This window comes from Zalophus californianus, chromosome 3 (assembly GCF_009762305.2).
Source record: "Zalophus californianus isolate mZalCal1 chromosome 3, mZalCal1.pri.v2, whole genome shotgun sequence".
Classification (NCBI taxonomy): Eukaryota; Metazoa; Chordata; class Mammalia; order Carnivora; family Otariidae; genus Zalophus; species Zalophus californianus.
Genome location: NC_045597.1, coordinates 69,773,604 through 69,790,800, shown reverse-complemented (window position 1 = coordinate 69,790,800; position 17,197 = coordinate 69,773,604). Strand labels below are relative to the sequence as shown.

Genomic DNA, 17,197 nt, shown 5'->3' with positions numbered 1-17,197 from the left:
GCCCCCTGTTTTCCTGTGGCAGCAGTTTTCAGGGTTTGGTGAATTGGTAAACCTTGAGGGTTCTTCTGGAACGAAGAGATCTCGAGAATTGTTTTATGATGTAAAATAATGTACATGAATTCTGACTCTTCTTTTGTAAGTGATAAGCAAGTTGGATCTGATCCTGTCCCATTCTTTGTCACAAATGGATCCCTGACCTAGAGCCCCAGCACAGATGTCTACACAGTTCCAATCCTGTTCATCCAATTGCCCGCAAGGCACAGATCCTCAGAGTCCTATTTTCTCAAAGCCAACATGCTCGAAAGTGAGCCCAACTTCCCATCCACGCTGGTATGTCTCCTGGTCCTCTCTCTCAGTTGGTGGCATCACTGTTCACCGCATCATCCAAACTCCAAATCAGGGAATAGTTCTTGAATCATCTTTCTCCCTTCCCCCACCAAATCTAACCAATGGCTTCCTGTTACCTCCTAAATATTCACTGACTCTGTACCCCCTACCATCACTGAACTGGTTTAGGTCCTCATCATTTCTCATCTGATCTTTTGCAAGTTTTTAACTCATCCCTGCCTGCAGTTTTGTCCCCCTTAATTCATCCGTTACCAGCTGTGTTCCCTGGTGTGAAAATCTTAGTCACCTTCTTAAAACCCTTCACATATATCTACCACCTAGAGGATAAACCCTAAACTCCCTCTTGGCCAGGGTCTGTTTCCTCCCTCTCTCCAGTCTCTTCTTTTGCCACCTCTTGCCCCCTAATTTTTATTCCAGTGACTCCAGTTACTTCCAGTTCTCTCCATTCTCCATGCCGCATCTCCCCTCAGTGTCTGTAGAAGCTTTCAGATATTGAACACGTATTACTGAGCTATAGCTATAACATGCATTACCCTAACTGGAATGCCTTCCTTCTCCTCATTCCCTTCTCTCAGCTACTTGTAGCCATTCTTCCAGATGAAGCTAATATGTCACCCCATCTAGGAAGTGTTTATTAATACCAACACGCCACACTCCCTTCCCTGCCCCACACAGGTTGAGACGGGAACTCCTCCCTCGGCTCCCTTGTGGCTCCCTCTATCACTACACTTACCCTGTTACCCGAACCACATGTGTAAGTTAAAAATTTTTAATAGCCACAATAAAAAAAGATAAACAGGCGAGTTGATCGTGGTATTTTCTGTTTAATCCAACATATCCAGTATGTTACCATTTTAATGGTAATCAATGTAGAAATTATAATTGAGATATTTTATATTCTCTTTTTGGACTAAGTCTTTGAAATCTGATGCATGTTTTATACAATACAGCTCAAGTGCTCAATAGCCACATGGGACTAGTGGCTACTATATTGGATAGTACAGGTTTAGGCTATGACCCAATGAGGACATAAACCACGTTTTGAGTCCCTGGCGCAAAACCCAGTGCCTAGCATTTGGTAGATACCCAGTATATGTGGAAGTAGACAAGTGGAAAGAAGCAATCTGCAAGTCACAATGCATACGTAACAAGGATCGTCTTTATTAAGGTGTTTTTTTCTTTTGCATTTCCTGATGTTCAACCTTTCCCTATTCTGCAAGGGCATGTTTATTTCTAGGTTATTGTTTGTTGCAGCAGAAATACAAAGTGAAAGAACGAATCAGTATTTAGCTTTCTGATACCCAAAGTCAGACTCTTTATTACTTTTTTTTCCCAAAGAAAGAAAAGGGATGTTTTTGTTTTTTGGGTTTGTTTTTTTTTTTTTTTTTAGCTCTCATTGAAATAACAAATTTTAGACATTACAGACTGTCAAATATACTAAAACCTGCTTATAACTCAACATGACCAAGAAAGCCCTTACTGTCTACCTGTCCTCAGTGGAAATAAAAGGAATTTTGGGGCGCCTGGGTGGCTCAGTTGGTTAAGCGACTGCCTTCGGCTCGGGTCATGATCCCGGAGTCCCAGGATCGAGTCCCTCGTCGGGCTCCCTGCTCAGCAGGGAGGTCTGCTTCTCTCTCTGACCCTCTTCCCTCTCATGTTCTCTGTCTCTCATTCTCTCTCAAATAAATAAATAAAATCTTTAAAAAAAAAAGGAATTTTGTACTAGTACATGTAACTATGTATCATCTATTTAGGATATAATAAGAAATTAGCAAAAGAAATATCACTGCACAAGGTGATCAAATGATTTAATGGAACTGAGACCTGGCTATGTAGTGTTTAGATAAAAGACACTGTGCCGCAGGGTAAAGAACAAAGATCATACTTTTTTAAAAAGTGAACTTAAGAATAATAGAATGAACTAATCATGTGCTAGATTTTAGCCCATCTACACAAAAGGTTTTTTAAGATGTGGATTCTTTCTTCACCTTTGACCTCACTCAAAATGTTCTAACACTGAAACAATGTTGCAAGATAACAAACATAGAAGAATGTTTGGGAGGAAGAGTAGGGCTCAGCCATTACTGAATGGAGACAAAGGGCTGATTTGTGCTCTTTTAGTTATTAGAAATGATCATTAAGGCCAGGTGGGATGCAGGTGGTTAAAGAGGGCACCTGAACAAACAGGTATTGAATTTAGAGAATGCCTTCAAGTCTCTTCTGGGCTACGTTCCCAAGGCAGACTCAGAAGTTACCTGCCCTGCCAGGTACCTACTAATCTATCCCCCCGGGAAGGGAACATTTTCTCCATGACTGTGTGAAGTGTCTCTTGAAAGCTCCAAGTCTGATTTTTTTCTGTATGCTAATTGGTACAGTGCTAAGTTTTGAATAATTGCACAAGTAATTTTTGATGGTGGAAAGGATCCAGTATTCCCAGAAACTGTCCTAATGGTCCCAAATGCAGGAAAGACTTCACAGGCATTTCAGTGTACCTGTAACTAAGAAATTAATGTCGGTCTCTAGATTCAGGCTGATAGTTCCTGGGGGAGCATGCAAAATCAGGTGAATTAGAAGATGTAATATGAGATGTCATCTGCAAAATAAGAAACTGAACACTTCATTTAAATGTTTGGTTTTTCTCTCAGCCTTACGATCAAAAATGTAAAAAGGAGATGCTTGGTATAGTGTCCTGGAATAAACCACTGAGGCGCCTTTTACCTTTCCATAGAGTGTATGGGATGTATAAAATATGCTGAGTGCTATATCCTCCATTATTTTACCCCAGTCATTTAACAGAATGTCAGCTTTCCATGTAGGGGAACTGCCAATTGTACCCACTCCGTACCTCGCCACGGCAAGTTGAGGTCACCATCTTCCCACTGTGTACTCTTTCCTCTAATGAAGTTTCCATTATCCCTTTCAAACACCCATGTTCTCTATATTCTATCCCTATCAAAATGTTCTCTAGAAATGGTCTGAAATTTTTACATACAACTAATAGAGCAAAGTCTCAACCAAGACTTGAACAATTGAGGCTTCCATACATGTGTCTGTTTCTAATATGACAAGGTGCCTTACTGTCTGTCCTTTTCATGGGATGAGGAGGATGAATTAATTCAGGAGGAAGAATTAAGATTTACTGAGAACAGCTGCCTACCCTTTCTAAGATTAAAAATAGGGTGGGGTTTTTTTGGAGGGTTGTGGGGGGGAGGTCCTAAAGGCTGGACTTTCTTTCTTTCTAATGAGCTGTCAGAAAGAAATGGAATTAATCGTTTGGTCTGGGTGGAGAGTAGGGTGAAAATAAATGCACAGCGGTGAGGTTGATTCCCTTGGGCAGGAAGGAAACAGAAGTGCAGGTTCTGGGAGAGGTGGATGTCCAAGGTGGCGCTTGAATCCATCTGGTGAGGCAGAGCCTTAGAGGAATTGAGCCCCCTTAAAGACAGGCACTGGCGCTTCAACCTCAGGAGTCTGAGCAAGGGGAATCGGAGATCAGGCAAAGGGGGTGGAGTCCCTGTGGAGAAATTCACTTCCCAATTTTCCACCATTTGAGGCAGACAGGGGAGCAGGAGAGACTTGACCTCCACATGGAGGAGCAATGTCAGACAGCAAAGAGGCTCCGAGCCCAACAGCAACATGTAGGGCAGCAATGGGGGCAGAAGACTTCGTGGGATTTGTTCACTTGGAAATGGTTTATCTTATGTGTGTGAATTTTACTTCACTTAAAAAAAAAAAAAAAAGGCTTAGTGGTGAGGCCTTAACGCTTCTCAGGAACAAGAAATCTGGCAAACCTCTTGTTGGAGCTGTCAGTGCCTCAGGGAATTCTCAAATGATCCAAGGGAAGAGGAGGGAACACCAGAGACTAATAAGTAACTGTGGGAACAGTGCTGGGATGGGCTCTGATTTAGTGGGAGAAAGAAGTTTGGTATTACTTGACCCTGAAGTGTTGTGGAGCAATGCGTACCCATTATCCTATAAACAATACTGTTGGCTCTCCACTGCCTACAGAAATACAAAATCTAAAACTGTTTCAGTGGCATTTCAGACTCTCTACATGAAGCTCCAAATCCTTCCGTGGAGTCCCCTTTCCTGCCATCTTCCAGCCACCCTGGTTCCATAGCTGCTCCCTGGTGTGACTTCTGCTTGAATATCTCTCTGCCTTTACTCCCATGGTGGTAACAGACAGATGCCAGGTTGGGATTTGTAATGGGTTCCATGTAAGGGGAAGAGCCTTTGAACAGCAGATCTGTTTGTTAATTGTCCATCTCTTACCTTTCTAATCTCCCCCACTTCTCCCTGACCCTCAACCCTCCAACCTGGTGTCTTCCTACACCACATAAATATTTGATATCACAGTAAAAAAAAAAAAAAATCTCACTTTTCATCTTATCAGTTAATCACTTTGCCATTTCTTGTCCTGGTATATTTATTCATTCACCCCATAAAAATTCAACAAATACACGAGGCGCTATGCTTGGTCCTGGGAATCCAAAGGTAAATAGGTCATGGACCCAGAAAAGCCCTGCAATTCTAAGAGAAACAGTTTCCCAAAAAAGAAGGCTCACCTGTAATTGTAAAAGTTATTGGACTTTATGGATGCTTATTTACATCTCTTTCGAGTTTACAAGTGACTTAAAGATGTTTTGAAGGCTTATTTGTGTTTATCTCATTGATACAGTCTTTGTTTGCTTAAAATATTAAACAATTCAAAATAATTCTGCCAACCATTGTGGGACCCTATGCCTTTTTACTAAACACAGTAGCTAAAAGGCCATATACTCTGAAGCAGGATCACTCGGAAGCCCCTTTTCCAGCCCATTGCATCTTTGATTATGAAGGGTATAAAGCCTACAACAGCATGTCATGGGAGAGATGATTTGGCCAAAATAGAACATGAAACAGCATATGGGTCATAACTTCAGAAAATCTGGGTGTAAGCATGTGAACATATTTTTTCTCTTCCAACATAGGTGCCAAAGGAGGGAAAACAATGCATTGGACTGTATCCAATTAGAATTAAAACTATAAGAGAAAAGAAAGGCCACAATTTTGATTTCTCAGAGATTAAGTCTGGGTGGGCAAAGGTGATGGTGTCCCAAAGAGATAACATCTGGGGAGGTGCTGAACCATTCTCAAATCTATATCTCCATTCACATATGAGTTGTCTTCTCTGAGCTAGACTATATTTATTTCAAAAAATAATAAAATATGTCCATTTAAATTCTGTGATTTCTATGCTGTGATTTCAATTATTTCCCCATGAGTTGTGCTCTTTTCTATAGAGATGTTTAATGTGCTTGTCACAAAAAGGAAATACTTTCTCTTAGGTTCATTACCTGGACAGTGGTAAATAGATGATGTGGAAACTACCTAATACGATAAAGTAAATTCTGGAATGTAATTACCCTCTCTCTGTGGCATTCTGTTTGCACCTTAATTATTGCCTATTTTTACTGATTTTTCCCAGCCCCTAGAGTTTATGGGAAAGAAGGGTATAATCTCAGACTTAGTTCCAAGCAAAAAATAATTTTCCACAAAACTATTAGCCAAACCTGTATCATTTGGCTAATAGTTTTTACCTTGAATTTTCTGCATCTGGGTTAGATTACCATTACTAATAGGATATCCAGAATATTATTGGTTAAAGCAAATAGGTCTGCCACTGTAATGGAGCAGTGTAAATTACAGAAGATTTGTATAGCACACTACACATGCGTGTGCACTGCCTTATTTAATTATCAAAATCAGAATCAGAATCAGGTAATATCACTATTCCCAATTTACAAATGGAAAAAAACCAAGACTCTGAGAGGTTATGTAGTTTTACAAAGAAACACAGTTATAAATGGGAGCTCTGAGTTCAACCAAATTCTTTGACTCCAAATCCAGCTTTGATTCTACTCTTTTCTCAAAAATCATTTTTTTTTTTCTGTTTCTCTAAGGCAGTCGAGCTCTGGAATCAGGAGACCTGAGTTTGAATCTCAGTCCTACCGATTACTAAACATGTGGCCTGGACAAAGTACTTGACCTCTCAAAGCCTCATCATATCTTGAGGCTATTACATCCAGCTGATGACTGACCTACCTCTTGGGATTGTGAAGATTAAATCAGATCATACTCACAAAGCTCAAGCATGCAGTAACCACTCAATAATATGTTATTTTTATTGTTATTCTCAGGATAAATCTTAAGGAAAAGTTTTAAGAGTTGATATGAGATTTACATTTTTGTAACTTTCAAATTTAAGAATGTCTGTCTGGCCCAAGTCTTCAACCACTTTTCTTGTTTTTCTCACTATGAATAATCTTTGGCAAAGATGTCTAGCCATGCATGAACCTCCAAAATACAGTATTTCTACTTGGTCCTTCTCCTACCACACTTAGAAATGATCTTGTAATTCCATCTATACTACACTGAGAGTTAGTCCTCCTTTTCTATATTTTTCATGGCATGAATTTCTCCTGCTTATAATTCAATTTAATTGACAGGCACAGTTGGGGAAATTCTCCAGTAATAAGTCAAAAATATTAATCCTACTCTTCTGGAACTAGAATTAGATATATGTTAGAATTTCTCATTCTTAATCTCTTTTTTTTAAGGATTTTATTTATTTATTTGACACACAGAGAGAGAAAGAGCACAAGGAGGGGGAGCAACAGGCAGAGAGAGAGAGAGAGAAGGAGAAGCACGCTTCCCACTGTACAGGGAGACCGATGCAGGACTCGATCCCAGGACCCTGGGATCATGACCCAAGCCAAAGGCAGACGCTTACCTGACTAGGCCATCCAGGCACCCTTCTTTAATCTTTCATAGTTCCTTTCTCTTCTGTTTGTACTACATTCTGCATAATTTCTTCAGGTACTTCTTTCAGTTCACCAATTCTTCTGGCTATGTTGAATTTGTTAAATTCAAGTGTTAAATATTGTTAAATCTGTTCATTTCTAACTTCAATTATTAAATTTTTAATTTATAAAGTGTATTTGTTTCTCTGCCTAATCTATTTGAAATCTTTTAATATTTTTTGTTCCCTGAACAAATTTTCAAACTTATCTTACACTTATTTAAACAGAGTAAATATAGGGCACCTGGGTGGCTCAGTCTGTTAAGCGTCTGCCTTCAGTTCAGGTCATGATCTCAGGATCCTGAGATCGAGCCCCGCATCATCGGGCTCCCTGCTCAGTGGGGAGTCTGCTACTCCCTTTCCCTCTGCCCCTCCCCCCACTCATTCAATCCCCCCTCACTCTTTCTCTCAAATAAATAAATGAAATCTTAAAAAAAACATAGTAAATATAGTTATTTTGACGTCTATATCTACTAATTCCATTATCTGAAATCCTTGGGAGTCTATTTTTGCTGTCTGTTGTTTCTGTTAATTTTTCTTTATGATGCCTTGTTTCCTTGTATATTTAGCTAGTTAACCCATTAGTTTTTTTACTGTAAACTATTTATTTTCCTTGGAATTTTATGTGTGACAATTCCTTGAACCCAAGACAAAGTTGCATTACTTCAGAGAGGTTTGACACTTCTTTTTTTTTTTTTTTTTCAGTTTTTATTATTGAAGTAGAGTGGACATAGGATGTTATATTAGTTTCAGGTGTACAACATAGTGGTTTGACAATCCTATACATTATGCAGTCTCACCAAAGTGCAGTCACCATCGTCACTATACAGCATTATTACGGTATTATTGACTATATTCCCTGTGCTGTACTTTTCATCTCCGTGACTTATTTATTTTACAGCTGGAAGTTTGTATCTCTTAATCCCCTTCACCTATTTTGCCCATCCCCCTCACACCCATCTCTGGCAGTCACCAATTTGTTCTCTGTATTTATGAGTCTGTTTCTGTTTGTTTTTGTTTTCTAGATTCTACATATAAGTGAAATCATATGTTATTTGTCTTTGTCTTATTTCACTTGGCATAATACCCCCTGGGTCCATCCATGTTGTCACAAATGACAAGATCTCATTCTTTTTTGTGTCTAAGTAATATTCCATTGTATATAGACCTCACCTTCTTTATCCATTCACGTATCAATGGACACTTGGGCTGCTTCCATATCTTGGCTATTGTAAATAATGCTGCAATAAACACAGGGGTGCACATATCTTTTCAAATTAGTGTTTTTATTTTCTTTGGGTAAATAACCAGGAGTAGAATTACTGGATCATATAATTCTATTTTTTAATTTTTTTAGAAACTTTCATACTGTTTTCCACAGTGGTTATGCTAATTTATATTCCCACCAACAGTGCATGAGAGTCCTGTTTCCTCCACATCCTTGCCAATACGTGTTATTTCTTGTCTTTTTGATACTAGCCATTCTGACAGGTGTGAGGTGATATCTCACTGTGGTTTTGATTTTTATCTCCGTGATGATTAGTGATGTTGGGGTTAATATCCAAAATATATAAAAATATATAAATATAAAAGTATAAATATATATATAAATATATAAAGAAGTTATACAACTCAACACCAAAACCCCAAATAATCTGATTTAAAAATGGACAGAGGACCTGAATAGACATTTTTCCAAAGAAGAAATTCAGATGGCATTTATTTTTCCCAGAACACTACCTGAGACCACTACCACTCAAGGATCCCTCAAAATCAAATTTTTGGCTGAAATATTTTGGACTACCTAAGCAGTGTGAAATTCAGCTCCAGACTAACATGAGGACTAGCATGTGAGTCAAAATTTTTTTGCAGTGATTTTTTTTTCTTCTTAGTGCCTAGATTTGCAAGCATTATATATATGTGTATATATATATATATTTTGGCATCCCCCTGTTGGTGTGGGGGTGGGTGTCATTTTCCATTCACATACAATGAGTACACAGTCTGCAGTCTCAGCTCTATGTTGGAGAGGAGCTCGTATTAGACTCCTCCACATACGGGGGCAATCTCTGGGCTTTTTGCCTGCCCCCTGCATGGTCATGAAAAATCAAAGCTAAAGTTTATGCAGTTAACAAGTGCCCCCAGAGAGAAAGTTGACTGTGATGTTCTGCTTAACACTGAGTTCCCTCACTTAGGTTTTATGTCCAAGAATTTAAATAATTTATCCAGGATACTTCATTTGCTTCCAGGACGAGGGGCAGTCCATGTACCTATTCTCCATATTACCCAAAGCAGAAGTCCTTCGCCATGTTTTTATCAATTCAGTCTTTTGTTTCAAATTTGGTCCAAATTCGGTACAATGACAAATTAGGGGAAAAAATTGATCCATTGAAAATCAAGAGAAGGGGCGCCTGGGTGGCTCAGTCACTGGGCGTCTGCCTTCGGCTCAGGTCATGATCCCAGGGTCCTGGGATCGAGCCCCACATCGGGCTCCCTGCTTGGCAGGAAGCCTGGTCTCCCTCTCCCACTCCCCCTGCTTGTGTTCCCTCTCTCACTGTGTCTCTGTCAAATAAATAAAATCTTAAAAAAAAAAAAGAAAATCAAGAGAAATATGGTTAAGCAAGCAACTAAGTTATTTCTTTTCAGAGATTACACCATGTACACTGTGCTGGCTCTGCATTCGCCGTACAGTAACTGCCTACCAGGGATGGCAGCCACACGGGCCCTCCCTCCGGGGGCAGCTTCAGACCTGGGGGCTTACATTGCAGAAAACACTGCTGCTCCATAGGTATTTAGGGCTCTCAGTCTCTGGCTAGGTAGTGTCCAGAACTGAGAGTTGTCCACACTAGAAGGGTAGGCAGCTCTACTCAGGGGAGGGCTGAGTGTGGTGGTGGGGAGATGGGGGAGTGTTGAGTAGACTCTCTGGGATACAGTGGAGCATTATTCCAGAGAAGTCAGAGAACAAAGGGCTATGTCTGCCAGCAGGCGTTCTCCCCAGAAAACAACAAGAAACCCAGATCTGGGTTAACTAGGCTTCTCTGCAGCTCCCTGGGCTCCTGACAGCATACCTTTCACCTCAGTCCTTGTCCTCCAGCCATGGTTGCCACCCCCTCGTGGATGCAGCTTTATCCACTCAACTTCTGCTCCTCCTCTGCTCTCCTTCCCCAGCCTGATACCATTTATCAAGCAGAAAAATATCTCTCTATAAATAGGCATCCAAAGCTTTTTTGGCAGAGCAGTTTTCATGGCCTTTTGAGCAAGACAAAGAAAGACCTATTGGGAGCTGTGTTCTGAGGTTTTACAAATTTCTTGGACCAGTTAAATGTTTAGAAAATTAAAAGCATTTACAAAGAGGTTATTTACTTTTTAGTTTTCTAAGTAAGAATATATATATTTAAAACTACTTCAAACCAGTTTTTGCTATTGTATCAGTTTGCTGCCTTAGAAACACCCCCGAATTCAGGGGCTTACGACGGCACACGTTTATTATTGTCATGCTTCTGTGGCTCCTCTTGTCTGGACCTGCTTGCCTGGGGCTGGATGAGCCAGGATGCTCTCATTCACAGCGTTGGGCCTTGGGGTGTGGGCAGCTGGGACAGGGAGGGCCTCTCTCCACCTGGTCTCTAATCCCAAGTGGCCAGCCAAGGCATGTTCACGTGGTGGCCCAAGGGTTCTTGCAGCAACAGAGAAAGCCCCAGCGCACAAGTCCCTTTGCCCACAGCAAGTCACACGAGCAAGCCCAGATTCAAGAGGTGGAGAAATGGATTCCTCCTCTTGGAGGAGCTGCTAATCACCTTGCGAAGGCACCAACAAACAGGGAAGAATTCATGACCATTTAGGCTGCAACCTACTATCGTTATAATCATTTCCTAAAATAAAAAGAACATCTTACAAAAAAAGAATAAAAGTTCCTCAAATGTAAAATATTTAGCTTTATGAAAAAAGTCACTACATTGTCCTATGATGATGATGGTGATGATTACTCCCACCACCATGGACTTCATTCTGTCAGCATACTTCTAGAGAACAGTGTCTGGGACTGCAATACTGGGAAGCGGAATCTAGCAGCATTGTCGAGCATTAGGGAAGAGGGTGGCGAAACTCGCAGGGAAACCAACTAAGAATCCAGAGAGATGACACTGAGAGTGAAGGGGGTGAGTGGGAACCAGAATAACCAGAGAGCAGGGAGGTGTGGTAAATAGCTCAGAGTAAAACTTAGCACCAGGTGAAGATGGTGGGGGGTGTGTGAGAGAGAGACAGAGAGAGAAAAGGGAGAGCATGGAGTCCTAATTCTGGAGTTTCCACTGTGGGAGAACCCCAAAATTTTATAATCATCTGTATTAGTTTCCTATTATTGTATGACAAGTTGCCACCAACTTAGCAATTTATTTTTTATTTATTTTTTAAAGATTTATTTATTTGAGAGAGAGCTCCTGGCCATGTGGGAACATGGGGAAGGGACGGGCGGAGAGGGAGAGAGAGTCCCAAGCAGGCTCCCGCTGAGCACAGAGCCCAACACGGGGCTTGATCCTATGACCCTGAGATCACAACATGAGCCAAACCAAGAGTCCAGCGCTCAACCAGCTGCACCCCCCAGGCACCCCCAACTTCACAATTGAAAACATCTACTTATTATCTCACAGTTGCTTTGGGTGAGGAGTCAGGCATGGGTCAATGCTTGATCTCTGCTCAGTCTCATAGGCCAAAATCAAGGTTTTGGCTGAGCTGGACTCTGACCTGGAGGCACCTGGGACAAATCCATTTTCAGGCTCATTCAGGTTGTTGAAAGAATCCACGTCCTTTCAGTTGTAGAACTGAGATCCCCATGTCCTTGTGGGCTTTTCCTTTTCACACGGCGCCTTCTATCTCCAAGCCCGCAATGCCTCACCGAAGCACCTTGTGCTTCCAATCTTCTGCAACCAGCCTGAGGAGGCTCTCTACTTCACGGGGCTCGTGTGATTAGATTAGGCCCACTTGGATAATCTCCCTATGTTCCTTTGTGCCATCTAACATGACATCACATAACATGATCCTGGGAGTGACAGCCCATCAAATTCATGGGTTCTGGGGTTTATAACAGACAGATTTGAGGGGAAATTTTAGAAATTCTGCCTACAACATCATCTTTTGGAAAAAGAGAGTGATATAATTAAGGAGATTTTTTTTCATGAAAACATAGCTGTATCATGAAACCACCATCACCCCACAGGACTATCGTTAGATGTATATGATATAAGAATACAAAAATGCATTGCAAAGATAAGGACTTGGAATAAGCACAGATTCACAGATTGGGACTTTGAACTCCACCTCCACTACTTACAAGCTGGATGATCTTTTTTTTTTTTTTTTTAAAGATCTTACCTATCTATTTGAGAGAGAGAGGAGAGACAGTGAGAGAGTACAAGCGGGGAGGAGAGGGAGAAGCGGGCTCCCCGCAGAGCAGGGGTCCAATGCGGGGCCCGATGCAGCGCCCGATCCGAGGACACCGGGACCATGACCCGAGCCGAAGGCAGTTACTCAATCGACTGAGCCACCCAGGCGCCCCAAGCTGGATGATCTTCAGCAGGGCAATGGCATCCAACAACCATCTCTCTCCTCCTGGGGGTTTTATTACTGGCTGCCACTAGGTGTCACTGCCACAGCTGGGGAGAAGAGAAGCTCCCTGGGGCCGTTTCCTCTGTCCCTTCCCCCACCCCCACCCCCCTGGGGATTGATGTGGATTGAAATCTGTGCAACCCCTGTGTTGTGAATTCCAGAATGCGGAGCTCCTCATCCCTGGGAAAGTCAGAAGCATGGAGCGATCTTGAGGAATCCAACTCTTCGAAAGGTGTGAGCCACAGGTTTGCCTGGGGAAGGCTCTTTTTTATCAGGGCAGTTGAGGTTGGGGGAGGGGGTGAGGAAAGGTGCCTGGGCTGCCTCTGGCATGCTTTGCACCTCCTTCACCAAGATCCTGTGGCGCGGTTCATTTTGGTGGGGAAGTGAAGTGTCTTCCTGCCCAACCAGCCTCAGCAGTATGGTTTGGCACCATTGAGACAGGAGTGAAAGTCTGAATGCTGAGGTTCAGGGTCCAAGCTGTAGTGGTGGGATTCTTCATTGCCAAGGCCCATGTGAAACGTGGCTCTCAGGACCTGGACCATGTCCCTGGTTGTTCTACCCTGAGTCAAACAAATGGACTGTCCATACACGTCAGAGCTGAAGGCTGCCAGATTGGGAAGCGGGCCGAGGCGCTGGGAAAGTGCAGGAGATTTTGTGTCCAGGCCTACCAGGTGGCTAAGAGAATACAACTAACTTTCAAAAGAGAGCTCTTGCCAATGAAGAGCTCTCTCCCGTTGGATGTAGTGTGCACGCTTAGAGCACGGCATCTCTAAATACATGCTTATTGTCTCTTGTAGTGACGTGAGCTACAATGGGGGGGGATTGCATGTTCATATATGCTTTATTAGCGCTAGACCTTAATTATCACACTTCTCTAGAAGTAACTGCCTGTATCTTTACAAACTAATGCCACTAAGGACAATATAGACTTCACAAGTTAAAAGCTGTATCTTATTTATTCATATAATCTCTGTGTAGAGGTCACCGATGTTTCAACCCCTTAATGGTATATGGAAGGTTTCAGTATTTAAAAAACACACAGAAGGGTGCCTGGGTGGCTCAGATGGTTAAGCGTCTGCCTACAGCTCAGGTCATGATCCCTGGATCCAGGGATCGGGTCCCACATCGGGCTCCCTGCTCCTTGGGAGCCTGCTTCTCCCTCTGCCTCTCTCTCTCTCTCTCTGTCTCTCATGAATAAATAAATAAAATCTTTAAAAAAATAAAATAAAAAACACAGAAAATTGCAAAAGATGAATTAGAAGTGATTTTTTTTCTCATCATGTATGATGAGAAAATCAGTCTTGGGAATTATTCCCAAAAGCTGGAGTCTGCAACCTTTTGTGACCTTTTTAAAAGGGCATTACATTATGAAGAAATCACAGGAGAACAAATGAGTTTTGTTTTGTTTTCTTTAAAAAAAAAAAAAAAAAACCTCTACCCAAGCAGATAATGTAATAATTAGATCAGATAGCCAAGGGCTGCAGAAAATGTAAAGACAAGCAGGCATCCCCCCAGGAGGGGACCCTCCCTCTGCAGGCTTGTTCTCTGGTCCGGACCTGTTTCTTGGGTGAGGACCTATCTGTCCTTGCCTGCGAGTCTCAGCTCGCGTCTAGAACATAAATGCACGAAGCAGTATAAAATCATGTGATCTGGGCGAATGCCCATACCTTTTTAACAACATTGATAATCAGATCCTGTTTCCTGTTTTGGCTCTGTCATTGAGCATCCTGAGTTGGTTTATTTTTTTATATTAGAAGGGTATTTGGTGATGAGAGATCTTTCCAGTCCTTGCAAAAAGGAGTAATAGGGATGGATGGGATTTTCGAGTTTTAACCGTGTATTAATATAATCCTTGTAGTGATCCACTGAGATAGATGTTGTTATTGGTATCCCACTTTACAGAAAACTGAGGCACAGGGAGTTTAGTGATTTTCCCAGTCATGTGGCTAGAATACGACAGCAGGTTTCAGTCAGGTGTAGGACTCCAGACTCTATCCTCTGGGGCATTGCCACCACCACGCCTCCCAGGAGATGTGTGCTCCCCTGGGTCTGTACTTGGAGCCCCTTGCATCCCTGTGGGCAAGCTGACGGGAGCGTGTCCCAGGCGAGCAGTCCTAGTGGGAAGTCACCAGCCCTTCAAATACATGAAATTGATTTTCACCTTCGTGGCTTCTTTCTACCACTATTCCAAAGGAGGACCTGGCTTTTCAGAGCCACAGTTCCCTAGTTTGAAAAATAAATTTAATTTTTCTTCTGTTTAAAACATTTAAAGGCTGTGAATCTTGAACAAGATAATATATGGTCATGCCCTCATTAAACCAGAATACGTTATCTCCTACCAGGTGTTATTGTAATTATCTCTTATAATGCAGCTTTTAATAAATAGATGAGGCCATTTTCTGATAAAGAATTACTTTTAGATTCTTTTTAAAATATCCAGATTGTATTTTGCTTCCTGACAGGTATTTTGTGAGTTTTATGTTTCCTTTGGAAAGAGGGAAGAAGCATACCATTGAAAAACCAATCCTAGTGAGCTTTCTCACTTGTCTCTAAGATAGCGTTTAATGGGAGAATCTCTACTCCCGAGGCTATGCTGACATCCTCATTCCACCTAGTATATGAGGGCATTTTGAGATAAATTCTTAATCATGTAAAATACATTCTTTTAAGAGCAGAGGCCAGGGGGAAAAATGCTTCCTGGCCTTGAAGATTGCCTTATTTGTGCATGACAAAAGCACTCCCCTGTAGGTTGCTTTGTTTCCCAGAATATTCTAGAATGTGAGTTACATAGTTGAGTTATAAGAACACCGTAAGAACACAGTAAATCAAATCTTGTCGCCTGAACATCAGCAAGTGTCACGGCGGGGCAAGTACGGAGTGGCCTAGTTGCATAGATTAAGCTTGCTGAGGGACTCCACCTGGCAGCAAGTGTCGCTTCAGAAATGGACAGTGGCCCAGGATGCTCTCGATCTTAGAAACAGCCCAAATCAATGCAGTAAGAAAGATTCAAAAATGACAACCCATTAAGAACGATCCGCTTTCTTAGACTTAGACAAACCTTTGAAAAAAAGGAAAAGTCAAAATTGTTTGTCTCTCCAAAAACACATCATTTTCTACTCCAAAAATAGTCAGGGTTAGGTTTGTGTACAAAATGTGTGTTTAGCCAGTAATATATTAAAAAAATATTTTTGTGAATTAGCATTTTTCTTTTTCCCAATAAAATAATTTTTGAGCTGTAGCTTTTGTTCCAATTATTAATTTGCCAGATTTTATAGCCTAACCAATGCGATTTTATTTAGCGCTATTGAAGTGCCATGAATTTCAATATGACTCAGTTCCTGCCTAAACTTTCCCATGCGAACATCAAATATTAATCCAAAAATCCAGAATCACGTACCCCTAAGTAATCAACAGGTAGATCATTTGTTAAAACAAAGAATTTTCTGTTTAGAATGCATAGGATCTTATTTGTACTTACTGTAAAATTTCTTTAAACGTAAAATTGCAGAACTGCCCCAAATGAATCTGTATTATAGTTATTTACTGAATATATGTTTATGTGTCTCTAATTTTGATACCAATGTAAAATCGGTCAGCTTGGTTATAACCTTCGTGTGACTATTCCCCACGTCACCTTTTGCGCTCAGTGAATCAGTGCTTTTGCTGCTTATGCCTTGTCCTTCCTCCATCTCTGTGTTTCAGTCTGTATCACTTCTCTAATTGAACCATCTGCCTGGCAGCCCCCCAGCAGAAATCCCCTGGAAATTACGTGAAACATACATACTTTCTCTGTGAAATTCAGTGTGTTTAGTGTCAGGGTATTCCTAGCAGGCAAGAAACCACATACAGTGTTTGTATATTTAGTTCTGTTATAAACACTTAAGGGCAGGGGTCTATTTTATCCCTCTTTGGGTTCCGATTTTTTAACAAATATGTCTTGATGGTATAAATTATTATATCTTCTTACTTTCTGACTCCTCTTCTTGACTGAATTTTTCATTCCTCTCAGGATGACTGTAAGGATTTCTTCGGTATAACAGTTTAAAATTTTCTCTCCTTCTATGTGTCTGCCTTTCTTCTCTTTCTTAAATCCACACCGGTGCCACTCACTGCAGGAAGAACTCAGAGAGCGAGTGGGATCTGTGAAAAATGCCCATGATGTGGGAGCACAGCTGACCATAGGGAGCTCCTTCATGGCCTGCAAAGATAAAAGGGAAACAACTCAAAAGAGGAATTTCACCTCCTACTGTTGGGAATTTTGTCTTTAAATTTCTTTAAGAAAGTAGAACTAGTGATTCGCAGCCTATTAGACCCAACTCTTCCATTTATTTATTTATTTATTTATTTATTTATTTATTTATTTATTTATTTAAAGCATCTTTATTTTTTTTTATTAGTTTCAGGAGTAGAATT

At 41.2% G+C, this 17,197-nt stretch overlaps 1 protein-coding gene across 3 annotated transcripts in view; it reads left to right on the top strand.

Annotated features, from left to right (window-relative positions):
• FRY (FRY microtubule binding protein) overlaps positions 1-17,197 on the top strand; it is a 447,087-nt gene that overhangs the window by 139,437 nt on the left and 290,453 nt on the right. For 2 of the 3 annotated variants that reach the window (XM_027589564.2, XM_027589566.2), the window contains exon 3: positions 12,946-13,016. The exons of the other annotated variant lie outside the window; for it this stretch is intronic. In XM_027589564.2, the coding sequence (XP_027445365.1) occupies positions 12,947-13,016 (70 nt within the window). In that variant the 5' untranslated portion in view covers position 12,946. The remainder of the gene's footprint in view (positions 1-12,945; positions 13,017-17,197) is intronic. 3 annotated transcript variants of the gene reach the window in all.